The sequence below is a fragment of the Martes martes genome (assembly GCF_963455335.1).
Source record: "Martes martes genome assembly, chromosome: 4".
Taxonomy (NCBI): Eukaryota; Metazoa; Chordata; class Mammalia; order Carnivora; family Mustelidae; genus Martes; species Martes martes.
The window spans coordinates 129,699,318-129,727,316 of NC_137891.1; the positions used below are offsets into that span (position 1 = coordinate 129,699,318).

Consider the following 27,999-nt stretch of genomic DNA (forward strand, 5'->3'; position numbering starts at 1 on the left):
ACAGAAATTAAGAATATGGTACCTGATATCACTGAGCTGCTAGATTCAAACCCTGATTTTGTTTTTTCTTACTGAGATTCTAGACATATTGCTTTTTAACTTCCACATTTGCAAAATAAAGCTGATAATAATAGAACCTGTTTCATGAGGTGGCCATGATTACTTAACAAAATACATTTAAGGCACTTAGGGCATACTAGAAAGTGCTCATGGTGTTAGATTATGTTCATTATAATGAACAATTACAAAAAATCTACATATCTAATTGTTTCCTCCTAGCAATATAGTGCTATATACCAATTAAAATGATACTGTAGGTGAATATTTGACTTAGAAAGATTATTATTATGTTAAAGGGGAAAAGAAGGCTATAAAATAGTATTTACTATGTGACTGAATCCAAACAGATGTTTATCAGACATTATCTAGTCTACCTGAACTTGTTTTGAATTTAAATGCATTTATGTCTCTAAAAATTTAGTTGTGTTTCACAAGGGCAAAAATCAAATAGTGCTAATTTCAGTTCCTTTACCTTCTGAAGTGGGTGGGGGTCAATAAGATTTTTTTCTGGGCTAATATCCTTTCAGTACTTAGCGTGCTGCAATCCAAATGACTTCTAATAATAAAGTAGAAGCACTTCTTTTACTAACTGGTGAAGTCCTCCATGCCATAACAAAGTCCCAAGATACTATCTAGTGTCATAGTACTAGAGTAATTATATACATAATTTACCAAGTCAAGAAATACTATAGCTACCAGCATTCAAGTTGCTATAATAATTTTTAAAAGCTTGAACTATGATTCTAATAATGTTTATTATGAGATACTTATAACAGATATCATTTATAATAATGTGGGATTTTAAGGATGACATTTACATAATATAAAAGTACTGCTAAATATGAATGCTCTCTTGTCCAACAAACAAGATTCACTTAAGGGTACTTAAGTGAATATAGTTTATATTGTTTATAGTTTATATAGTTTATATTGTGTAATCATAATTTCTATTTGATTCATATTTGATGAGTCATATTATGATTCATATGAATCATAATTCATGATTCATTCATTCACTTAAGTACAGGGTACTTAAGTGAATATAGTGAATATATCACTTAAGTGATATAGTGTGACTTCAGTTTCAATGTCTGAATTTGTGATTCAATTGATTTACATACCAAAAAGGCATCCTTACTCTCTCACAGTTTATGAATCTCTGAATCCCTAAAAGATAACTATTTGTTACTCAGGTCTTTGCTAATTGAATGATAAAAAGTCTTTCTCCAATCCTCAGAAAAGTTGTTTGATCACCCCCAAATTCAAGCAAAAAGTACTGTGCCTACACGTGTACTCTATTACTAACATGGAAACACTTCAGTTCTTTGTTGATGTTACAAAATTAGGACCTCTGACTTCCACCAATAGAAATGAAAACATAGGCATATGTTTGTATCATATGGAATTTTTTAGTACTTTCAAATCTATCTCATTTTGTTATTAATATTAACTTTATATGCAGGATATATAAATCTCATTCACTTTGACAACTTTGAGCCTCTTTGTTATGGAAGTTCTACTTCCACTTTGGGCATTCATCTTCGGAAACAAAAAGTGTAGTGACGTGGATTATAAAAATTCTCTGAATAGTTAGAGGGTGGTGAGCACAGGAAAATGACAAGAGAGGAGAACTAACACTCACAATCAAGCACCTCCCAAGCTAAATGATGCCAATTATATCCAGCTGGGAAATGCTATAAGCTGCTAACAGTGCAGAGCTTGGCTAGACTACAAGAGCTTTCCTGACATCTGGTAGAGAGGTAAAGCTGACCTCACTACTTCGTGCCTGGGACAGGTAGACAAAAACCCAAGGAGATTAGCATCAATCTCACAAGATCAGATAGAGTGACTATTGGCTACGTTCTTTGTTTTTGGAAAAAAAAATTCTAACTGGAGTAGCAGGTTTCAACAAAACAAAACAAAAGCCTTTTTTCTTCCTTTCTCCTGTAGTGAAACTTAGGCTTATTGCCTCTGGTTTGAGGCAGATAGTGAGTTCCTTACACCCACGTGATTGCTTTCTGGTTGCATTTATGATTACTAGAATAGAATTACAAATACTCCACTATTACTTCCAGTCCTCAGCCAGATGTGAATCTGCTAAGTTAAACAAAGACTTAAATTTAAGATTCTTAAGATTTTTTTTCCCCCCATTACCTTTTTCCCCCTTACTGGTCTATGAAAAACAAGAAGTGAGTGCTGATTAAGTTCTTTAAATCCAAAAATTAGTGAGGGTGGCACCACTTACTTTTGTAATTCCAAGACAAGCGTCCACGGCTACATATGATAAAGTCCTGGGGTTTAGATTTCAGCTCTCAGAATCACAATCCCTAAAGAGTGTTCACTAGGAAGAAAAAGTAAAGAGTCTGCTCTAGAAACATTGCTCATAAACTCCAAATACTTTTAGTTCTCCTTTTTCACCCCTGAAGAATATATTCTCATGGCCCATATTTCATTTCTGACTTGGGATACCCAAAAAGGTAGTTTTGAAAAGTGCTCTTTTCTTTCACATTAATTTTATTAGCTAGTTTGAAAGGGATAATTTGCCAAATTAGATGTTTTCATGTGTTCTTTTGTTAAGTGCAATCATCTACAAATAAGTTTCCTATTAAACTGTACTCAAAACACAGCTCAAAACAAAATGACTTTCTAAAATTAAGAGTTGTGATATTTGAGACTAACATCGACTTAATGCTGAAAACACACACACAAAAGGACAGATTGGTTGAAACTTTCACAAGAATGGAAAATGTTTAATAAACTTAGAGTGGTGGGCTTATTAAACTATAGTGTTATTTACAGCCATAATTCATCAACCACAAACACAATAATGTGTTTGCATGGCATGCTACAACAAAAGCTTTATTCAATTCATTCAGAAAACATTGGCAAAATAAATTTCAGTTGCAAATTCACAGATACAAGCTTCAAAGTATAAAGTTGTATATAACAAAAAATACAGGTAGTATTTATAACAATAACTTACAGATACAAACTAATGATAAACTACGATTTCACAAAGGATTGTAAACATTTTGCACACTTGTCAGTCCTTTCTTTTAGGCAAAGTGCTCTTTTGATGACAAATAAATTAACAGATACACACTAGCGTGAACTATTTCCAGACAATACAAAAAAATGTTCTGATTTATTTTCTTCTTGTAAACATAAATTTTACCAAAAAATGAAGACTCAATAAAAGTGTCTTGCAGGCCAACTATAGATACATACCTGGTTAGCAAAATGATGTTGAAAATGCTTTGAGTGTTAAATAAAAAATTAACATTAATATCTTTTCAATGGTATTTTATACATAATAAATGACAAGATTATATCCTTAATCATTTCTATCCCTGAAAAAAGGAATTAGGTATGACTTATTGGCAGTTGTGTCATTGAATGGGGTAACAAGGGCTGGAGTCCAAGAGTTGTTGGTGAATGAGCTATAAAATAGAAAGAAATTTGTGGATCAGTTTTGTAGGGTGAATAAAACTGATTTAAAAACAAACAAAAACAATCCAAGGCAATGTGATTTCATTACTCATTATAGCTGAGGGCACCAAGCTACACTCATTCCACTAACCTCAGCGGAAACATTAACTTATTCAGCATAGTGAGTACAGTATTAAATGAGAATCCAGGAATAGTTTACCCCCAAAGCCTTTTTTGGGGCCACAAGCTTTTGACACTTTAATGTCCTCCATCCATACCCCATTCACTGCACTTTACCCTGCAGCTAGAAAACACAAAAGCTTTCTCTGCAGAGATGCTGCTGGCTTCCATATAAAAGTGTCTATAGGATGACCCCCTCCCCCAATTCTCCTTTATGAATGCTTAACCACCTCTTCCCCAAACATACATCAAAGCACATTTGACTCGGGCAACACTATAGTTATTCATGTGAACACACACAATTTTAATGCTAGTATAATAGCAACAATGGTATAGGTTCTGGTTTTTTATTTAACCAAAACTTTAAATGAAGTTTCCATTCTCTGCAAGGTCTATGACACTTCAAACCAAACCTCCCTCTGAGAGCAACTAGGAAGCTGGCCAAAATTTTAAAAAATCTGTTGGAAGGCATCTGAAAGATACCAAGATAATGAAAAATTGCAAAGCAAGTCCCAAAAGAGAAGGGAAATAAAATGAGGCAACTTTCCACCACCCACCCCCCAAATTTAGTGACAATTTTAAAAGAAAAGGGATGTCTGAGAGGCTGAGAATTTGAGCAGACTCTCAGGAGTTAGACTTTGGCTGGGTGATGGGGAACAAACACGAAAGATCAGAGACCACTGAAGAGAAGGACTGGTTTAAAACAACAGGAACAAAACACAACAAAATGAAAGCTTTGTCTGGGATCCCCAAAGGCTAAATCCAATTAGTGACCCAGAAATATACCAGCCTTCATGAAGACTGATGCTCATTGGATTAAGTTGATCTTACCCTAACCTAAATTCCTGCCAGAGGCAAAACCAAATCCTCTCTGGTGGAGGCCATCCAAAGCTTCAAATTATTTCTAGTTTTTCATACCCAATCCAACATCTGAAGTGCAATAAAAAAATAAAAAGGTAAAGAAGAAGACATGACTTGACTGAAAACCAAGAGATCCAGATATTGGAGTTATTAGACATAAACTTTAATATAACTAATTAATACAACAATAATTTCATTAAGGAATAAAGTGGCAAAAATAGAAGATTTCAATAAAAAAGTGAAAACTATGTAAAAGAATGAAATGGAAGTTCTAACACTGAAGACACAATAACTGAAATTAAGAACTTAGTGGGTGAGTTTTATACCATATTAGATAGAGACTTAGTGACCTGGAGATAGGTCAGAAGAAAATACCTAGACTAAAGCATGGAAGGTCAAAAACTGGAAAATACGGAATTTTTTCATAAGGAGCAGAAACAATATTTGAAGAGACAAAAACAGACGTTTCCATAATGAAATACATCAAACATACTCAAGAAGCATATCATTATAATAAAACTGAAGACCAAACACAAAGAGAAAACCTGGGATAAAACAACATTTACTTTCAAAAGAGCAAGAATAAGACCATATTTTCAATATGAAAATATATAGTCCAATAAAATAGAGTGTACAGAAATTAACACCTATATTACATGAACAGTTGATTAATGAGAAATGTGTCACTACAAAACAGTTGGGAAATTGGTATTTTTATCAATATAACAAAAGAGTTTTACTTCCTATCTCATACTACACATAAAAATTCAATTCCAGATGGAGTATAAATCTAAATGTCAAAGGTAAGATAAGTGTCAAGAAGATAACATCAGAGGAATATGTTCACTATCTTTGAGGAGAACCAATTTCTTGAATAGGTTACAAAGAAAGCACTGTCCATGAAGGAAAAAAAAAACAACTGATGAAATGAATTACATTAAAATTAGGAACTTGTGCTCAACAAAACATACCCTTAAGAGAGTAGAAAAAGGCAAGCCAATGAATAGGAGGGGATATCATCAAAAAGCTTTTCTATATGCAAAATATGTGAGAACTAAGAAATCAAGGAAAAAACAAAATGGACAAGCCAATAAGCCAACAGGCAAAAGACATGAAAAGGCTCTTCTCTCACACACACACACACACACACACACACACACACACACACACACACACAGGGTTTACAAATGCCCAGTGGAAACATGCTCAATCTCATCAGTCATGAGGGAAAAGCAAATTAAAATAATGAACACTACCCCACCATCAACTTGGTTAAAATTAAGAAGTCACACCATACCAAGTGTTGGCAAGGATGTGGAGCACCTTGAACTCTCACACAGTGCTGGTCCAAGTGTAAACTGGGTCAGCCACTATGGGAAACTGGCAGAATCAGCTGAAGTTGAGTGTATGGGTAGCCTATTACCCTAAGTTCCACGCCCAGGTACATACCAAACAGGTACATACCAAACAGAAGTGTGAATTAATGTACACCAAAAGGCATGTACAATGAAGTCCATAGCAGCATAGTCATAAAAGCCTAAACATGCTCAATCACAAATGTTATCCAGCATAAAATGGTTAAATTGTGGTATATTTCCACAGTGGAATTCTATAGAACAATAAAACAAATCACGGATTCTTGCAACAAATACAAGTGAATCTCACAAACAATGTAGTTGAAAGAAGTGAGATACACAAGAATACATTCTATACGGTTCAGTTTATATAAAGCTCAAAAACAGGCAAAACTAAAACATTATTTTAGAAGTCAAGGCAATGATACTCTGGAGGAAGAGGATACTAATTGGAAGGGGGCATAAGAGAGGTTTCTGGGTGTTAATTATGCTCTACTACTTCATCTGGTATTTACACGGATATGTTCACTTTAATAATTCATCCAGCTGGATACTTGTTATGTATGTGCTTTTATATATGTATGTTTTACTTCAATAAAAAACTTTCTTTAACAAAACTCAGTATACTAACTCTGATCTAAAATTCTGAGTGTGCCACTTGCAACAACATGGGTAGAACTAGAGGGTATTATGCTAAGTGAAATAAGTCAATCAGAGAAAGACAATTATTATATGATCCCTCATATGTGGAATTTAAGAAACAAAACAGAGGATCATAGGGGAAGAGAGGAAAAAATAAAAGATGAAATCAGAGAGGAAGACAAACTGTAAGAGACTCTTAATCACAGGAAGCAAACGGAGGGTTGCTGGAGGGTAGGTGGGTGGAGGGATGGGTAACTGGGTCATGGGCATTAAGGAGGACATGTGATGTAATGGGCACTGGGTATTATATGCAAAACTGAACTCTATCTCTGAAACTAATAATACTGTATGTTAATTAATTGAATTTAAATAAATGAATAAATGAATAAAACTCTGTGTGTGGATACTTTCTCCGGCCATAGGAAAATAAATTATTTAACTATTGGGCGAAAACAACAAAGAAAGTTTTTTTCTAAGTAAAAAAAGCAAGCTCTTTATTATCAATATTTGTATTTTTAGCTGTGAAGTGGGTGTTAAATTTGTCCCTTCAAATGTAGTCACAGAAATAAGAACATTTGGACATTTCTGCTCTCTCCTGCACTCCCCCCAATTTTTTAGCTATGACTGAGGTAATATTTCAAAATATGCAGCCTATCAATCAGCTAATATTAGCAGTTAACAGTTACTGTGCCTGAGCAACAGCTGTTAAAGGTTGGGATACCTACCATCCATGTAACTATGCAGCGCAGTTAGCATCGTCCCATCTTGGGGCACATAGGCAGAATAAGCCATTTCTTCTAACATGGGTGGAGATAGCCTGGAGGGCGGGACTGCTGTGACTGGGGCAGAGGAGGAGTGATTAGGACTGACGTGTTTCTTATGGCGTGCTCGACAATTCTGAAACCACACCTGAGAGAGGAGAAAAGCAATGGAGGTACATCACATGTCAACTTCTGAGTACATTATTAACTTAGCTTACAAAGAAATGTAACCTCAATTTCTCTACCATACAACCACGGTATAAATCTAAACAAGCTTTCTAAGCAGTCCTGTAGACAGAAGAGAAACATCTGCATAAATATCAATGGTCATTTTCTTTGCTCATATAATAACCATCTGGTGATTTACTTAAAAGCCAATTCTATACTACACCAGCATCTTCCAAAATAAAAAGGGAGAGAAGAAGTTCAAGAATTCCAGAGAAGTTTCCTCAGCTTTCACTACTGGCATTTGGGACAAAAAGAAAAACAGAAAAAAGCCCTTTAAATCAGAACTTAACAACAACAACAATAAAGAACCCAACTAAATGTATTCTTAGACACCTGCTGGACTTATTTCAAATCCCTTTCCAAATGACTAATATCCCCACTGAGAACTTAAAGCTTTCTACAAACCTCTTGATTCAGTTATTCCAATCACATTTTAGCCTGCTGAGATCAATTTCTCTTAGTGAATGCATAGACTATTCCCTAAGAAGTATGTTAAGGTCAGGCTTGTAATATGAAAAAAATGAGTAATACTTAAGCAGAATAAAATACAAACACATCCACTGGTGAAACAGTTCACAAAATGTAAAGAGCTAATCATCCTGTTGTCTACTCTATCACAGAAATAAAGGAACCAAATTCAAGGCAAACATCCTGACCTGGATGAATGAATCTAGACTGCCCAGAATGTTCCCAGTAATTAATCTACCTGTGTTTTAACTCCCTGTTGTTAGATAAAACTTTACTATAGAGGGTTACTCTATGAAAATATCATAGCACTTACTTTCTATCACTCCAAAGAAGTCTGTCATGAGGAGAAAGAGAAGTGAAGGAATAAAAAGTTTAAGGAGATAAAGATAACATTTTAGTGTCAGGGGAGAAGGCCAGGGAGAGATCAGGGGCATAAATCTCTGCCCAAGGCTGATAGGAAGTTATTCGATGGCACAAGGGAATCAGAGCTGAATAATAGAACAGAAAGAATCTGCAAAATTTTTATACAAAAAAGCTGACCTGATTTCAAAGACACATCCTGCCCTGAGGACCCAAAAACAGAAGACTGACAAAGTACAAACTCTAGGGGTTAAAACTAAAGTAATCAAAAGTGATCATGTAAAAGGGTATGCAGCCCTGGGCAGATGGATGGAAGGTGACACCTGAGGAATGTTTCAGGAACAAGACATAGGCATATATCAAGGAAAAGGAGTGGGAAGTCACAGCCTTCTCTTCCATTTCTGGAGTATTAGACTCTTGGATACTTACAAGAGACCAAACCCAACTATTCAGTCACAGTTCTCTCCACAGGCTCCTTAATAATAGGTGTCACTACTGTCACTCACCCAGTCAAGAAGATATACTCACATGTTCTCCAACTTGTAAAAGAGAACTACTGCCACCAGCATTTTCCCCAATTGTACCCAGAAGAGATGCACCCCAATGGGCCACATATAACCTAATGGACACGGCACTATGGTTCCCAGAGTTTCTCCAAAGTATCTTATGTTTCCAATAAATTATATCCTGGGTGGAACCTACTCAGTTGTTTAAAAAAAATCCAGACTTTGGAAATAATATGAAAAAGGCATGTCATATCAGCAGAAAAACTACCTTAATTCTGATTCAAATAGCTCCTTGGAAAGATCATCAACAGGTAATCAAGTAGAGAGAGGTTTATAAACACAAAATGTCATGTAACTTGCACAGAAAAATAGAGTTAACAATTCCAGACCATCAGAAAATAACTTCTGGCTTGGGGGCACCCCAACTTCAGAATTCAAATACAAGTCATTTTGATCCTCCTCACTGACTTAAAATTTCTTCTGTTTTGTAAACTTCCATGAGTTAAAATTTCTTCTGAGCAACATATTTTTTAAAATTTTTTGAGTTCTAAATTGTATACTATATAAGCTAAGAGCAGGCTATATGGACATTCTGAAAAAGAAAAGACTAATCCATAAGATGGATCTCTGAAAAAGCCCAAGGAACCAAATATCAGACTTTAATGTAGAAAAAAGATGGAAGTTTAAATTACTGGAAAAGCATGGCGTAATATTGATTTAGAGAAACCTGGCTAATCATTTGTGAGGGGAAAAAAGTGGTAAAATCCTTACCTTAATAATAACCAAAGGTTTAATTCCAGATAACTTAAAGATTAGATGTATGTAATTGGAACCATAAATATTTAAGGGAAACAACAGTCAATATTGATACTCTACAGGTGGAGAAACATAAAAAGGGCCAAAGCTAAAAGAAAAAAATATTGAGATATTTGAATACATAAAAATATAAAACTTTTGGGGCTCCTGGGTGGCTCAGTTGCTTAAGCCTTTGACTCTTGCTTTTGGCTCAGGTCATGATCTCAGGGTTGTGAGACTGACCCCCACGTGGAGCCACACACTCAGGGAGAAGTCTGCTTGAGATTCTTTCCCCCTCCCTCTCCTTCCCCTCTGCTCTTTCCTCCTCTCTCTCTAAACTTAAATAAATAAATTAAGTTTTATATATAAAACTTTATATAAATTATATATATTATATACAGTATATATTACATAATATATATTATATGTATAAAAGTTATATATATATATATATTCTATGTGGAGAAAATAAATGAAAAAGAAACTGTTGAACTATGGAGGTTTAACATGATAAATAGAATAAAAATCAGCAAGATGGAGAGAAAAGGAACCACCCAGTAGAAAAGTGGACTAAAAACATACAATTTCTAAAATTACAAAATAAACAAACATGTTAAAGGTCATTGATAATCAAAGAAAATCAAATATCTTAAAGGTCATTGATAATCAAATAAATATAAATATAAATATAAATATAAATATAAATGATTTTCTACCCAAACTGGGAGGAATGTAAAAGAATGACTGTATTCAGGATTTGCATGGGTTGGTGAAAGAGAACTTGCATATGCAGCTCCTGGTAGAATAAACTGGTATGAACTTTCTAGATAGTGATTTTTGTACTATCAGTCAGTTAAAGGCCTTAAAAATGTTTTATCTTTTGACTCAACAACCCCACTTCTAGAAATTTATCATATGAAAACTAAGCAACAAGGGAGCAAGGTGTACATACAGTGATATTCATTACAGAATTTTTAGGATAATGAAAATCTGGAAATATACACACACACATACAAGTAACATATATATTTGCATGCTAGTACTCCTTCCTTTGCTATCCTACCTAAAATGGTTAATTCAATCCTCACATATTAAAAACCACCATCTAACAATATATTCTTCAAGTTCTAGTACTTCGAATCAAGCTAAATACTTGGAAATTCTGTGACATTGTCTGGAGGACTTACTTCTTCAGATAATAAGAAAAGCTCTCAGAAAATCCTTCATTTTCTTTTATTTCCAATTTCAAAAAAATCTAAAACATAATAGTCATGAATTGACTTAGCTGGAGTAGTCATTGTCATCGAAAGTATAGACTCTTGGATTAGAAGGAACCCTCAGCTCACTGAGTCTGTACTACCTCAACAAAGGAAGCTCCATTTCTAGGCTCGGAAACTCACTACCTCCAATGGCAGCCCATGTCATTTTTGTAGACTTTCATGCTGAGAAAATTTTCATCATAATTGAAATCTGCCTTTTCCTTCATTCCCCTGCAGAGACCTGATTCTGCTATCTGCAGGACAGCCTTCCACATATATTTAAAGATACTTTTTCTGTTTATACCATTCCTTCTCTTCTTCATTCTTCTCATCTTCAGAGAAATATTCCTATTGCTGTTAATATTAGCATATGATTTCTAATTCTTTCATGACCTTATTAACCTGTCTCTAAAGGAAGCCGTCTGTTTGGATTGGTTTCTTGTTAGACCCTTTTTTTAAATTTGGTACTCTGAAATAAGCACAGTATCCTGAACATTTGAAAAGCACTGAGGTCTTATGACCTAACTCCTCAGAGAACCTCATTACACTGTAGTCAGCCCAATCTACTGAAATCTAAGTCTTTAGAGAAGCTGCAACACCACCAGGTCTTTCCCAATCACCTTCTTTGTATAGATGATTTAACTACAAAATATTTCAGGCTTAATAATAATGAACTGAAGAATGAGCACCCTATTTAAAAATATCAGCCACCCAGTTTAAGAAGTAAAACATATATACGATGTTGGATTTTACCCACCCACCCCCCACCTAAATTTCATCTTGCTGGTTATGGTTACTTGCCTTAATTCTGTAAACAGTTTTGAACACTGAATGTTATTTAAAATTATTTTCCATTTCCCTGACTTCTCTATAAGATCTTGACACAGTTGGCCAGCCCCACCTTGAACACATTCCTTTGGCTTCCATGATGTTTTCTACCCTACTCATTCCTTAATCCCACCTGTTACTATGTCCCTTTCTAATAGCATCATTTACCCTCCTCTCTCTAAAGTCCATTCTTCTTTTTTTACTGTCTATGATCTCATTCTAAAGGATCTTACCCAATCTCATGGCATTGCATCTTTTTGTATGAGTCCTGTTCATCTTCTAAAATATGTGCTTATACGCCCAACTGCCCAAGACAGACCTAAAAGGAAATTCATCTCCCTTCCAATTACCAAATTACCTTTTTGACTTGAATATTCCTGTCAATAGCACTATTCCTATGGATACTCTGACTTCAAATTTAAGAGTCATCCTTCACTTCTCTCTCCCTCCTAATTAGTGTCCAGGTCCTCTTCTTGTCTGTCTGCCACCAGCATGCATGTAATATAATGTTTCTCAATGAATTTCAGGTCATTACCCCATTTAAATCTCTTCTAAAAAAAATCACTCCTTTGCAGGGCATCCCAACAAATCTGTATCTCTAATCTAGCCTCTTTCAACCCTAATTCTTGCCATCTACTGCCATCAGCTAACATGGCTTTCTCCTGCTCAAGACAGAACTCTATAGTCACATGCCCCTATAAGTTCAGCTCCAACAATTTCAACTCTCACAATTTGCAGATATAAAATTAACATTTCAATGAATTTGCACTAATTCATCCTTCCCTAGCTTTGTTCACACCATTTCCTCTACCTGGATCTTTAACAAAAGTGATCAAGCCCCCCCTACACACACACACACACACACACACACACACACACACATTCACATAAACAATCATAGAAAAGTGGAAAAAAAAATTACTGGCTTCAGAACCAGATCTAGCTTGGAACCACAGTTGTCTTTTTCAGCTTGAGTGTCTTAGGGTTGCTCTGAGCACAGAATGAAGTAACTTGTACACAAAATCATTTAACAATTGATAGCTCAGTTCAAACAGGCTAATTATCAGGCTTAAAAAAAACTGATATAGAGTGTAAAAGAGACCTAAAATGGGAAGCTAACGCTTTGATATTTCTGCAAACACACACACATACACACACACTGAACATTCATAACGACCTAGAATAGATTGTTTAGTATCTCTTGATTAACCTTTAAAATAATCACCTGTATCACACGTCTGCTCAAGCCTGTCCTTTCTGCCAGTTTCTGAAGGGTCTGTGCATCTGGGTTGTTGTCCTGAGCAAATTGTGCTTGCATAACCTGTTTAAAAAAAAAAAAAGTAGTAAATAGCTAAATATAAGAAACTCAGTCTTCTCATTGATGACCAGAGAGATAAGACATGCATAAGAAAATAAGATACTTGTATTTTATTAGTTGAAAATCAAAATGGGTGAATACATATAAATGAAAAGAAAGCATATGCTGCAAATTTACAAACAAGTCACTACACTGAGATCTGTAAGAAAAAAAATCCATTTCAACATAAAACTTGTCTCTCAACTATGCTGCTAAAAATGAGCTCACCTTTGTTCTTCCATTCTTCTATGCACAAATGAAATGAATAAATGGTATGTCCATTTACTATTTTTTCCATTTTGTTAAAAATTTCTTGTATTAGAAAACTTTTAAAAACACAAAAATCCTATCGAATTTTTCTCCAACCTCTACAAAGCTAAATAGACCCAGATTACAATTTTTCTCAGTCAGCAAATAGTATGGATGGATTCCATTTAATTGTAATAACTCCAACATTATCTACATTTGCACTCACTCCACGCAAAACAGTATCAGGGATCTCAAAAAAGGATATCAATCAGCCCAATGAATAAGAATTTCCTGGGATCTAAACATCTGTATATTGAAAAAGCTCTCAGGTGATATGATATGACCCTTTGGATTAGAATCACCATGCTAATGATGATGATCAAAATCATCATCATTGCCATGAGACAATGATATGTGAAAAAACTCCGTGGTCTCAACTTTTTGAAACAAAGATATGGACATGCCAATAACTACAATACAAGGTAAGGGGAGAAGTACAGAGAGTGAGGGAGTACCAGAATAAAGCATAACCCAAGGGTTTTGGATTCTTTCTGAAGAGGAAATCATGAGAATTAAGATGGACATTTGAATTTTATTACTTAAAAGTCAGTCAACTGAGGGAAGTAGAATAATATATAAAGGAAGTATTAAAAAAAAATGGGAGAGTGGAGTCAGTCATCCAACATTATTGTACATGTCTATGGGTGTGGGATGCGGATAACCAATCTACCCAAAGACTTTAAGCCACCACCAGCCTCAACACTATTTTCCATAGGCAAAATTACTGCCTTGTCCACATGCTTCTTATATGCTTCTGCCACTGCACCTATCACAGCAGCTAAATAACTAATGGCAAGTCTAGCTCTCCTGAGCAAAGTAAGCTTCTTGAGGACAAAGGGAATGTCTTATTCTTCATATCCCTAGGAGCTAATACCCTTTCCTATCACATAGTATGTGCTTAAGGGTTTGTAACACAACGAACCCTGACAAGGCGAGGAAAAGTTGAAGATAGTGTGGAGAAAAAGACCAATGTTGTTCCAGGAAACCTTAAGAAGTTTACAAATTCTCTTTTTCAGTTAAGTTTTCTCTAATTATTGACTTCTGGAATAAGGTATTCCTGCAGATCTCAACTCCAAAGTTTATCCTTAGAGAGAACTCCCCTGGCCCCCACCAGCTAAAGCTTTTCTCTCTCCCCATTCAAACCACTGTCTTCAGAGAATTTCACATTATTTGAAGTTATTTTAACTGAGCACATCATTAGATATCATTAAATTGTTGTTACATGAATGAGTTTAGCATAGGGGTTAAGAACTCAACCAGGAGCTGATCTTCCTAAGCAAGTCTTGGCCCTGATATTTGACATGCATAAGTCTGTGGGCAAATGACTTATCCTCTTTGTGAGTTTCCTCAGTTTCCCTATCTACACAATGAAGGTACTCAGTGGCACCTACTTTATAAGGTTAAGATTAAATAAATGAACACATGCACTAGAGAGGAACAGTGCTTATGCAGAACATATACACTGAGGAAAGTCAGTTCGTAATTTAAAGAATTACATTTACATTTCTCACCATGATTAAAGCTGAAAAGCATTATAGTAACTACACAGGTTTAAGAAATGCTAAAGGTTTTAGGGGGAACCAGAACTCTCCATAAAAAAAATGAAACAAAATAAGGTATTCCTGGCTCCCTGTCCAACCATATTTGTTCACACACTCACTGTAAATAGCATGTGTATTTTTACTTTAAAAAATGGGCAGAACTGGCCTAAGTTTATAATTTCACTCAGTTCAATTCATTCTTCCTTTCTTATTCCAAATGCGTTACTTCAATATTGTCATGTACAAATAGTTGTGTTCCTATGTAGCTGAGCATGTAATATCCCAAAGAGAAAAACAATGAGCAAATTAATCGTCTTTGTTTTTTTAATTTTTCAAGAGGAAAAGCTAAACAGATATTTAAGGATTTGCTTATTAGGCCTATTGATAATTTATAAACAAAAAAAACAGCATGCTTTTTCACAAATGTATTTCAAATTCTCAAGTTTAATAAAGAAACCAAGTTATACTTAATAAAGCAATTTCTCATCAAGGAATAAAGCAAAACTTAAATAGTGATGGTTTAGAATTGAGATATGCTAAAGGGAAAGTAAGACGTGCTTATCAATGTTTAATCTCCTACACACACACAAAAAGCCTTTTAATTTCTACTTAATTTCATTGTTCTCCAGTCACTAATGATGTTGAAACCCACCCCACTTCTCTTCTGAGGGCTTTTTTTTTTTTTTTTTTTTTAAAGATTTTACTTATTTATTTGACAGACAGAGATCACAAGCAGGCAGAAAAGGCAGGCAGAGAGAGAGGAGAAAGCAGGCTTCCCGCTCGATCCCAGGACTCTGGGATCATGACCTGAGCGGAAGGCAGAGGCTTTAACCTACTGAGCCACCCAGGCGCCCCTCTTCTGAGGGCTTTTTAACATGATCAAGGAATGAGCCTTTGTAGACACTCATCATTTTAAGGCCAGGAATTCTCAGAAATGACAGGTATTTGCATAGTAGCAGCTGACCAAGTCATTCTGAAAGTAGATTAAAATAGGTGTTAACCTTGGCATGTTTTATCTTCATCATCATTGAGCAAGAGCTTCCAACTACAATAAGCAAACCACAATATTGGCAGGAACTTCTTAAATACCATTTCTACAAATGGGACAATATTTTAGATATTCTTGCCAACACAAAATGTTACTCTGTTGTGAGCCTAAAACTAATTTTTCTTTCCGTAAATTTCTAAATAATTTTGGGAAATTATCTTGTTTACTCTTCCCATGTTAACTCTCCTCTGTCCAAAGCAGTACTTTATGAATAGTTTTGACTTATTGATCACCTATAATATTTTATTATTTTGCTGAATTCAAGCACTACTTGAATATGTTCAGTTTTCAGAAAGGACAATTTGACAATGAACGTACATTGTGTGATTTATTAGAGGTTCTAGCAAAATATAACGATTTAAGTTTTTTAAAAAATTTACAGCTATGTTTTCCAGATTCTTAAGGTAGAAAGAACCACTTGAGGGCCAAGATTGTGTCTCATTTGTCTCAGCTGTCCCTGGCATAAGACAGATACTAATAAATATTGAAAAAATGAGTATGTGCTTTGAAGGCATATCACTTCTATTTTTGTTTTTTTATTTTCATTTTTTAAAACCTATGGTTCCAATATACATCTTTAAAAACTAATGATTCAGATCACATTTTCATATAATAATGGATATGATGATGTAAATAGCTTAGGAATGTTTGCAATTTAAAACTATAAAGCTATCCATGAGATTTGGAATCTCACTCTTGTTTTAGCTGCTGCTGCCATTAAGAGGAGCTTTTATTCCACTCATGGTCTGGTGGTCAAGCAAAATGAAAAGACCAGAGGATTGGGGAAGTTTCCAAATCTCTTCTCTGTCATTCCCTTGGTAGTCTGCCTTGAAGGGAGTTCCTGCACTTCTTGGATGAGGCTACCTACATCAAGGAATTATTGTTAAGAATTAAAGGAGAGAATGTAGATAAATGTCTAGCATAGGACTTGACACACAAAAACCTTCACAAATATTATTCTCTCTTTATTTCATTAGTACCTATAATTATTTTCCTATATGAAATTATATATCTACCTAAAGATGTTTCAAGTTTTCACTATTATAATTTTAATAACTTTAATTTCATGTAAACTTTCATTGTCAGCCTTATAATTATTAAATTATAGCCAGCCCTTCATGGAAACAGCCCATTGTAAAAATAATATATTTATATTAGAAATTCTATTTTAACTCCGACATCTTTTACTGCATATTTTGCTGCCAGGTCTTCCACCGGTATTCATATCTCCCAATTTAGGGCTTTATGTGATCTAAGTTCCCTGGAAATATTTGTATCACATGAAGGATTCTTTCCTAACCACTCCCCAAATAAAGTTGTCTCTTGAAACCCCTTTACTGTATTCATCTTAAACACTGGCAAGTCTTAGATACCATATGTGACTTTCAGAATATTACTTTTACTCAATTGCTAATGTTGTATAAATATCCTTTAAAGTTTGAGTTAAGATATATCCTATGTGTAAAGCACCCAGTAGTGCATGGTAGGCACTCAATAAATGTTACTTTACCTTACCATAAAACAAATACCTCATCCACATTACTGTTTTAGAAAACGTGATTTCTTTATCTGAAAAAATTCCGGAAAGAATCATTATATGTATAGATTTAAAGATAAAGTAAGGAGTAATTATTTATTTTTATTTTGACAGTCGACATGAATTGATCTTATAACAATTATATTTAATTATTTTTTGATAGTTGACATGAACTGAACTTATAACAATTATAAACTGAAATAATCTCTCCTTTTTCAGGGGACATAATCAACCTTCAGCATCAAACTATAGAATTAGGTCCCTCTATCCCTTTTAAAAACAAGTAAAGGTTTACTTGGTTGTAGAGTCAATAACTAGATTCCTGTTGTAATTTTATTATAAGGCATATTCAATTCTCTCCTATTCAGAAAATTATACAAACTTAGCCATTAAAAGGCTCATTGTAATTTGTTAAAAAGGTGAACACATTAGTGTTTCAACATAGGCCCACATACTGTATGTCTCTTTCTGTAAATAGTCTTAAAATATTTTGTCTTCTATCCCCATTATATGTAGTAATGTAAATAAATGCCTGGGCTAAACTGATTTTATCAGTAAGTCAGGACTGATCAATATTTTGTTTGTACTTTGATGTTAATGCCAATAAAACCCAGGGAAATAAAGCTTGAATGACTAGTTCATACCAGGTCAGGACTCTGGAAATATTGACAAACATTTTAGGGCTATAAATATGTTTTCATACATTCACCAAGTTAGTATTCATTAAAAGCACAGGCTGATCTTTTTGAAAACATGAAAATGTTCTTAGGCAGCATGAAATTGTTTTGGGCATTTTGGGGAGGGGGCAGGAGAACTGGGGGGTTTTTGTTTATATGAAATGAAAGTTATTAAAATGTTTTTGTTGTTTGTTATGGTCAGGAGAGACTTCAAAAATCATAAATTCATTGTCATGTCTACCTGGAGCTGATCTGCTGTAAAGCTGGTCCGAGCTCTTTTTGCTGGTTTTGGATGATTAACATCTTGCTCTGTGAGGAGGGCGCCTTCAACACTAATCCCATTGCCTGCATTTAAAAAAACAGCATACATGTTGGTAACTCAAATGGGTCTGCTGATCAAACAATAATATGTTTCTTGCATCTCTTGGCTTTGTGTGAAATTGTAGATTGTCCAAATCTTTCAGTTAAGTTTTAAAACACACTAAAATATTCTGTGGAAATAATATACAGGCTTGTATATTTACTCAAAAGCGCAAAAAGTTAGGAGAGCACACATTTAAGGTTCATGCTTAAAAGGCAAATACAGGAAAACAACTGGTTATGAAAGCAAAACAGCCTTAAATTCAAGGCTGCTGCCTGAGAATATGGTACAAGGCTAATACACATGCCATGGCTTTTCCTGCATATAAACACATGGAGATCATCACTAACAGGAGAATGCTTAATGAGTTTTACCACAATTACACTGCACAAAATAATACATTAAAATGACCTTAGGAAAAATCATTTTTATTCCCTGTATTCACTGTCCCAAAAGACTCCAAAGTATTTTAAGTATATATTTACCATTTTCCACTTCTCTTTTTAAATTATCCAGCATACAGTCATAATGCACTCTGCAGAGGACTTTCTCTTCCACCAAAGCAAACTCCTCTCCCGTGGAAAGCTGCCTTTTGCAAGAAAAGCAGGCAAAGCATGCCAAGTGATAGACATTCCCCTTGGCCCTCCGGACCCAGTCAGTAGAATGGATGTGCCTCCCACAACGAGAGCAGCGAGTTCCATACCTTCTACATAAATAGAAGAGCAGGAGGTGAAGATTTTATTATTTGGGGAGATATTCATCAGCCTGAGTAAACTAATACACTGTATTACTTATTGGATAAGTTTAAGTGTTTACATCTTTTGAAAATGAAACAGGAACCAGTTATTTTTCTTAAAGTCAATATGGTAAGCAATCAAGACTTGAGATAGGGCCATAGTTCAAATCTGTTTATAAAACAAAAGCTTCTCATTGTTACTTTAAAGGAAGACCGGATTTTTTTCTTTTAAAATAAATGTGCTATGAGTTTTAATATCTCGTTTGTAACAAATATCAATGCATTTATAAATTACCTAGAGATTCAAGATACAAACACACATATACTCCAGACTGAAACCTAAAAGTACAAAAACATACAATAAAAATATAATGACTTCCTAAAACCAAATTGAGATAATTCAGAAAGGTTTTAAGTGTCATTTTTTAAGTTAAAATATTTAAACATTTAGAATGGACATTATCAAACAATGCGTAGAACAAACTGTTCACCCTGAGAGTGAGGAATGAAAAACTCAGATATGTTTCCATTGGTGAATAAGCTATTGCACTGCTAGTCACAGGAAGGGGAGAAATACCTAAAACTTTCAGAGACCTACCTAGACATTAAATGCAGGTTAATTGTAACATAATGGCAGATGTAACTATTGCTTTTTTCTCCTGGTCTGAGTAACTGGACATTCTTTGCTATGTCTCCTATCATAATCACAGTCATGGCCTTGCATATCCACATCAAACAAGATATGTGTCTGTTTCTATTCGTTAGCCTATCTTTAGAGGTATTGCCAGTTTTGTTTAAGTTAATCTGAAAAAGTGAATTCTAAAACTAAATTTCAGAATATAATATGAAGTATAAAAAAATCCTGAAGAATGAGACTTTCAATAACTTGCTGAAACTAAACCTTTCAAAAAGCTTTAAATTACCATGAAAAAATTAAGATTTGCATATCTTAAGTCAAAGAGGAGGTAAATTACTATGATTTTTGAGGAAATGGAGAGTAAACCTGATGAGAAATATATGTTTTTGGTAATTATAAAATTCTTTGACTTTATAAAATAAAGCATCTGGGTTTTATGAAGTGTTTTTAATTAGCAATTTTATTCAGTCACTAAACTCTCTGAAACCAGTTTTTGAAACTGAGTATAAACATAATTAGTATTACAAACTTCATTATATAGCATTAATTTCCCAATTTCACGATGAACAGTTTTCTTCATTTGGAAATTCAAATAAAGAAAATATATATGGTAATTTTAAAAAGTCATGCTTAGGAAAAATTTCAATTTCTAGACAGCTATCCGTTAAGAACTGAATTATATCCTACAAGCAACTGTGCATTTAAATAATTTATAAAGAGATCATAGAAAAAAATGTTACATTTAATATCTTAGGCAAATACAATCTCAAAAAACAAAGATCAAAGAACAAATAAAAAGAGGATTTTTAGATAGAATAATCAGACTTGGTATATTTCTGATACCGAAATCCTCTAAATTATAGGTTTATCACAGTCTCCAAACTGCTGTTATTTTAAAGGTATAACTGGGATCATTCTTGTAAACTGGTAAACACTTAACAAAACCTTATTTTTTCCAACCATAATTATTTCATTTCACCTTAGCATCACCTGCAAATCACGGACTTTGTCACAATAAGTCATCTTACATTTTATACTTTACCTATGCACAGCAAGGAGCAGTTTCCCTGTTTTTAATATCTAAACCTTTCATTCCCAAAGAGGAAATAATTATTTTAAATTAGTTTTTATATACAGAATTCCTAAAACACACAAACCTTATTTTTTATTTGTTTTGAGAGAAGTTAGACCTCAAAAATGTGAGGTATTCTCATTTTGAAATCCATTATGTAAGAAAAACTGGTTTCGATACATAAAACTGGACAAGAAAGCTTGTTTACAAAACTCTCTTTTTGTATTATCTTGGAGTATCTACTAAAAAAATGTTTCACAGTATACCTGAAATAATCAAGTTTGCAGAAAATGTCTTTGTCTTTAATATAACAGCTGGTATGCCTTCCTAAGGAGGTCCTGCAGACACTGCATGAGAGACACCGAACATGCCAGCACAGGTCATTCACCTGTAAAGGAAAAAGGGTTAGGGTAAGAAGCAATTTTAATACCACACTCACAGTATTATTCATTGGTTTTGTGTAGTAAGCAATTTTAACAACTGACTTCTTGATATTTTAACATATGCTCTTCCATATGTTTCTACCTAAAAGGTGTCATTTACACAAATATGTGTCTAAATCTATTCTCTTTCAGACCCCAACCAGAAAAATCACAATAACGTATTTTACACTGTGTGTTAAATTCTTTATTCCTTTGAAGAATTCAGGGCGTGTGCTTTTTTTTTTTCCCTTATTGAAGTCGAACTTCTATGAACACGGAAAATTTGGGTCACTTTAAAGCCCTACATACAGGCTTGTTTTATTTTTTCTTTCACCAAATCCTTCCCACCAGGAAAACTGATAGCAAAAGAAGTCAATCCACACAACATCCAATCTATTTTTTGGCCAAACAATTATATTCGGTGCAGTAGTTGAAGTGAGAGAGAAAGAAAATTTAAAAAGAAGCTTTGTAAGATACTTACCCTTATAAAGAAGTCAGGCAACATTTCCCTTAACTAAGAGAAACTGCTAAGGTAGATTTAAATGTTGATATGGCAGAAATCCTGGATACCTTCTAACATTAAATAATAAATTCAAGGAATGAATTATTGGAACCCTAACTAATGATTTGGCTACTGGAGAAAAAAATTAATCTGATGGTAAGTGGTTCTAAAAAGGCACCCAAACATTGTTTGCCATTTATACTTCAAGGAGTAAGGCGTAACAGTGTCTAATAAATCATACCACTTTATATTTTCTAAATAAGCACATGAAATATTGTTAATTCAGGAAACAAATCATAATAACCCTCACCTCAAACTGTTGCTATAATACTATAAGCACCACAACTTCTGCTCTCAAGAATGAAGATGTATATTAGATTGAACTTGCTTATAACAGAGGCTTCCAACATTTGGTCTTGTTAAATGGACACAAGAATTGAGTTTATGTTTAACCAATTAACTATAATTTCATTTCATGTAAAAGAACAGCAATGATGCAAAAACACTACAAATATACCCTACAAATGGATCTAATGTCTTAAATAGTAATTAGGAAATTGCGAAAAGGGGAAATTGTGAAATAATCTTTATTATGAAATAGTGTAGCAAAAATCCTATCTGTCCAATGATTCTATCAGATTAGCACTACTGTTCAAAAATTTTTTTCCAAAATGTTTGTGATACAACATTGAACATTTGAAGCTGAAGCTGAAGGAAAGTTTCACTTGCTTCTAATTGTAGTTATAGGCCTCTTTCCAAAGCATTAATGAAGAGTAACATTTTGGTGAAATTTTTTAAAATATTAAATATTAAGTTTTGGTCTGGGATTACATGCTTACTACATAAGAAAACTTGGAATATACAAACAAGCAAGCAGAGGAGGTCAGAATTAAAAATATTAACAATGGTTAATACTATCCTAGAAATAAATACGTATTTTCCTTGTATTCTTTCCTAACATGGGACAATTAAAGTTTAAAAACACAGGCTTCCTTTAGCACTCCAATGCTTAGGGATGTCTCCGTTTTGATCTTATCCAGTCTTTTTTCTCCCCCTCTCCCCAAGCAAGTGTAGATTCAGGCTTCAGAGCAGAGTCATGGCTATCTTCTAACTCCCTAATGCCAAACCTAATGCCTGGTTTACCACCTTTCTTTAAAGTTTACTTAAAAAAGAAAAAAAAATGTTCATTTTCCATTTCTTTTCCAGGGAGGAAAGTAAGGTAAAGAGAGAAAATTCTAGAGAATATCAAACTTTCCTGATGGCTGTTATTGATCCAATCTGTGTATGTATATGAGACCAAGCCCAAAAAAAACATCCAAACAACAGGGCACTAAAATATTAGAGGCAAAAGACACATCTAATTCCTCTCCTACTTTTTTGTTTTAACTCCATTTTACTCACCTCATGAGATGATGTTTTTCTATATTAAATGGTTTCTATATTTTCCATAGAAAACAGTTGTACCCTCAAATACTCTACTGAGTCTAGCAATTATTTTTCACCAGTGACTCAAATTGAATTTAAACTACTCTTTTAGAATAAGTAACCAAATTAAAAAAAAAAAAAAAAAGAACTCAGAGTTTTTATACAATCATATAATGTCAAACTTTCGTTAGAACTAAGATACTAATAGGCACAAAAAGGGACAGAATAAGCCTGTACATAGAAGACTTCACTGGGAGGACAACAGTCCTACAACAAAAAGCTTTATGTAAGATATTTAGATAACTTAGGTATTTAATATAACACAAGTAAATATAATATATAAATGTATTTTTAACATATAAAAGTGAATATTAGCAACAATATCTATTTCAGAGGTGTGTTAAGAGTCACTTTATAATGTCCTTTTTTCCTAAATCCTCTCTGGTATGAAGTATTAAAGCCTTTATAGACCCATTCAGAAACACTCTTAAACATTATGTTAATTATTGAGAGGGCTCATTGAAAATAACAAACTAGTTTTGGTCTAAAAGATGATTTTGAGATATCCAAAAAGGCTCAGGTCTAGAAACAGTGAAAAGGGTATCTTGATGTAGATTTAAAGGGAGAGCCATGTTAATTTGCCAGCTTTAAGACTCAATCCCCAATTAAACTTAATTTAGTTAATTTCAATTTTTCACCAAAACTTCTTTTGGTGATTTATCTGGGTTGTATCTATAACTTATTATTCCCACCTTACATATTAAATAGCTTTCTACTTTGAGGTAGAAATTTAAAGAAACCCAGTAACTTGCTTTTTGAATTCCTACTCTCCATAATTAATCCTTCTGAAAAAATGGGGGAAGGGGGTGGAGGGAGATTGATGAGGAGGGAATAGAAAGTGAACTGGTTTGCTACTAATTCAGTGTATGAGAGATCATTATTTTAAATAGTGGTTTTAAAGAGCTGTTGAAGTTGAAAAGCCCATGGTATTAGAATTAAGATACATGGGACCATGACCCCGCACTACAATGATATAGTTAACTGTGGCCTGCCAGAATTTCTACTCCAAAATTCCTGCACAATATTTTGAGAGAAGTGAAACAAATGAAGACCATCAAATTCTCAAACTAGCACTTCATCCCAGGCATTCATCTATCCATCTATCTTTCTTTTTGTTTCCTTTCCTGCTTTCCTTCCCTCCTGCCTGCATTCTTTCTTTTTTTTGGGGGGGGGGGGCTGGGGGGTGGGAGGGTGTTTAACCATCCATTTCCTTTTTTTTTTTTTTTTTTTTAACAAGCACTGGAAGGGACATTGCAAAAGCATTGGGTGGCCTCCAAATACTAATAACAGGAAGGAGGTACTGAAAATGGTTTTTATGTAAATGCTCCTACAATCTTTTACTTTGAAAAAGTCTCAAGCGACTGCTACTAAACATAATACTATGTAAAGACTCTGTCCAGAAAAGACCCTTTACGACGGTCCTTATCAAAGGAGACACTGCAAAGGAGAATCATCCAACATATACTAACCAGAAACTCTTAGAAGCAGGCAGGTGTAGGGGTGTTGTTGGGGGTGGAGGGACAACCCAGTCTCGGTAAAAATAATCAGGCAGGACCCTGTTTCAAAAATGAGTAAAAGGATTACCCACTTTTGCTCCCCTACAAGTCGTTGGCTGACGCTAGTACAACCGCCCCGGGGTACAACCATACCCGGGGTATCGGCACTTCTAGAGCACGACGTGTCATATGCATAAGCTGTTTTGCAACAATGTGGGAGAATCTAGGATTTCTTCTCCCACTCTTTCGACTTGCCCTGGACTGGGCTGCTTTGCTGAGAAAGCCTACAACCTGCACGAGAACTTAAAATTGAAAAGAGGGGGAAAATTTTTCTCTTTTCCCAGAGTTCCCGCTCCCCTTGGGCCTCACGGCTCCCCCTACCTTGAGAAGGTACTTGTCCACGATCTCCAGGCCGCAGCTGTTGCACACACACTTGCCAGGGGGGCAGACAGAGCCCGAGGCCATGGACCGGGGCGAAGACGACGGGGACAGCGGGGCCGAGGAGGAGCAGGAGTCCTCGTCCCCCGCTCCCTCGGGGCTCACCTGAAAGAAGCCGGGAGGCACAGTCGCCGGCGGTTCTAGACCCCTCCTCCTCTCCTCATCCCACGGAACTCCCGGAGCTCCCCCACCCCTACCCTTCCTTTTTCCCGGGCCACCCTCAGTTCGTGAGTTCTCGCTCCCAGCTCTCTCCCCACAAGCTCCTGCCACGCACCCGCTGGGGCTGTCGACCCCTGACCTCAAGGACCCAGGGAGCCTTACAGCCCTGCGCAGCCCTTCGCGCCGGCTCAGCTTTCCACCCCGCCCTGCCCCAGGCCCTCCTTCCATCCGCTCCCCGAGGGGCCAGCTGGGCCCTGGAAGGAGCGCGGGAATAGCGGCCCTTGCTTCTGGGCCGCCTCCACACGTCCAGTCTTGCCAACAGCCATGTCCCTCCCCACTCACCAGTCCCTCTTCCCCGGCGCCTTTCCGAGTCCTCCCGGCCGCCAGGGCTGCAATCCGCCCGCACTCCTCCGACATGAGCCCCTGGCACTGCGGGGTGGGAGGAAGGAAAAATGGGGAAAAACGGAGAGCAGAAGTTCAGAGTCGGCACGCGCAGCCCAGAGCCGCGGCTTCTGGCAAGCGGAGTGGGCTAATGAAGGCCCCCAGCGCTACGGGCCGCGCGTGCCCCGTCAGGGCTCCAGGAACCCAGCGCGCGGGTAAACCCGCGGGAGCGCAGCCTCTCTTGTCAGACGTGGGGCGCGGTGGCGTTGGCCGAGCGCGCGGCAAGGCTGCCACCGCAGCGCTGAGGGCTCCCCCGGCGCGCTGCGGCGCTCTCGGGGCCGCAGGTCCCTAGCGCTCACCGGAGCAAGTCGGTTCCCCGCCCCCCTGCCGGGGGTAACAAGTTAATAACAATCATCCCAGCACAAAGCATTTTCTTTCTAGACGTCAATCACGGCGGAGCGGGGATCACCAGGCTAAAGCGGGTGCAACGGGCGGGGTGGGGGGGAGTGGGAGAGAAGAAAAGAGGATTGAGGAGGGGGTGGGGGAAGAAACTTGATTTCTTTAATAACCTCAATTAAAAGAGCAAGACACATATATATTTTTAAAAGGGAGCTTTTTGAATTGGATAGCCCGAAAGGTGAAGAGGTTTAATAGGATACTTGAAAGCTAATTACAGCGGGATTTAAGAAGCCTGGTGTTTGTTCCGATGACAATTTGAATGAAAATGCTTCAGATTACACCAAGCCAGCAGCTCTTTCGTAAACTTACAGCAATTAGAGCTGCGAGTGATTTACACTCGTTTCTTTAAGGTGTAAATTGCCACTTATTGCTCAGTAAGTCAACATTTGAGCTACTAAAGGATTATTTTTAACCAGCGCAAAAAGCGGGACGAATAATGGAAAATATCCAGCTGAATTTAATTTGTGCCATTAAAACTCACCCAACCTCGGTCAAAATGTTTTAAAGCAACAGCGCGCATTACTCAAGTGTTTCCAAGCCTTTGCTGGAGTTTTGTTCTTAAACGAAAACGCAGCCTCTGCAGGCTTTTTCCGCCTTCGTTTAGGAAAACTCCAGTTTGGGGGGAGGGGATGCCGAACTCAAGCGACCCACACCTGCGTTTCTGACTTTTCACCTCCCTCCTTCCGGCTGCTCCAGGCAAGATACCGTCCAAACCCGAGAGTACCCCGCTCCCTGCCCGGCCCTCAGTGGGGACCCTAGGGTACGCTCCCTAGTGCGGACCCAGCGCCGCCGCTCAGAGGCCGCATCCTCTCAGACACAAAGCAAGTTTAAGCAGAGAAGTCCCGCGTTCGCTGGGTATTCCCCGCCAGAGTCCGACACCATCAGCGGTTCCCAAGGCGGGGCCCTCTGAGGAGCTCAAACAGGCTGCAGATGATTTTCAAACTTAAAACGCGAGACACCAACGGGCCTCCAGAGCGAGGTGAGCGCTTGTCAGTTTTCCCCATCTACTCTACGAAAGGTGTGACTCACTGGTCCTGGGTTTTGCCTTTGGGGGGGGGCGGGTATTTTAAGTAAAATCTCGCGCCCTGGGATCCCCCAAGGCCTTCCAGGAGCCGCGACTCTGTTTCGTCGTGGGCCCGCGGCGCGGCGGGTCGTCCAGCCGCGAGCCTCTGCGCTGGCAAACGCCCGCGGGCGGCTGGACGCCAGGAGCCAAGCCTCTGGTCCCACCCCGACAGCCGCCCGGACCTCCCGACTCGCTCTTCCCACCGCCACGATCACCACGGCAAATAGAACAAAAGCACGACTCACGTGTACCCGAGAACGCCTTAGGCTTGAGGCTTCGTCTCCCAAATTACAGTCTCCATGCCTCAGGTTAAGTGAGCTTGTGGGGAGGGGAGGCAATGATTACTGACTAACGCTACTACGTAATAAAAAAAAAAAAAAAAAAAGCCAAGTCTGAAGATGAGGCCGTTACAGGTAATTTCTGAACCTCGTTTAGGAGCCCAAACAGCTCGCGTTTCAAGGGAACTGCAATTCAGCTGGTCTGGCCAGGCGTCGGCTCGCTCACCTTCTCAGTGGGAACTGCCAGCTCCGGCACGTCCTTTTCTTCTAGTTTACACACAAACATCTGATCGCTTTTCCAATACATGG

The 27,999-nt window shown here is 36.7% G+C and overlaps 1 protein-coding gene across 2 annotated transcripts; it reads right to left on the reverse strand.

Moving 5' to 3' along the window:
* Positions 1–3,423: 3,423 nt before the first annotated feature.
* On the reverse strand, positions 3,424–27,997 carry LHX8 (LIM homeobox 8; the record flags this gene model as incomplete). Of its 2 annotated transcripts, none has more annotated exons than XM_080801806.1 (9): positions 3,424–3,500; positions 7,253–7,436; positions 12,958–13,053; positions 18,443–18,546; positions 19,048–19,268; positions 21,274–21,395; positions 25,294–25,455; positions 25,852–25,938; positions 27,917–27,997. In XM_080801806.1, the coding sequence occupies 9 exons, from the start codon at positions 27,995–27,997 to the stop codon at positions 3,424–3,426; spliced, it is 1,134 nt and encodes a 377-aa protein (XP_080657932.1). The 2 variants fall into 2 exon arrangements, with proteins under 2 accessions (XP_080657932.1, XP_080657933.1); XM_080801807.1 differs by having other exon boundaries at positions 3,450–3,496.
* Positions 27,998–27,999: the final 2 nt, after the last annotated feature.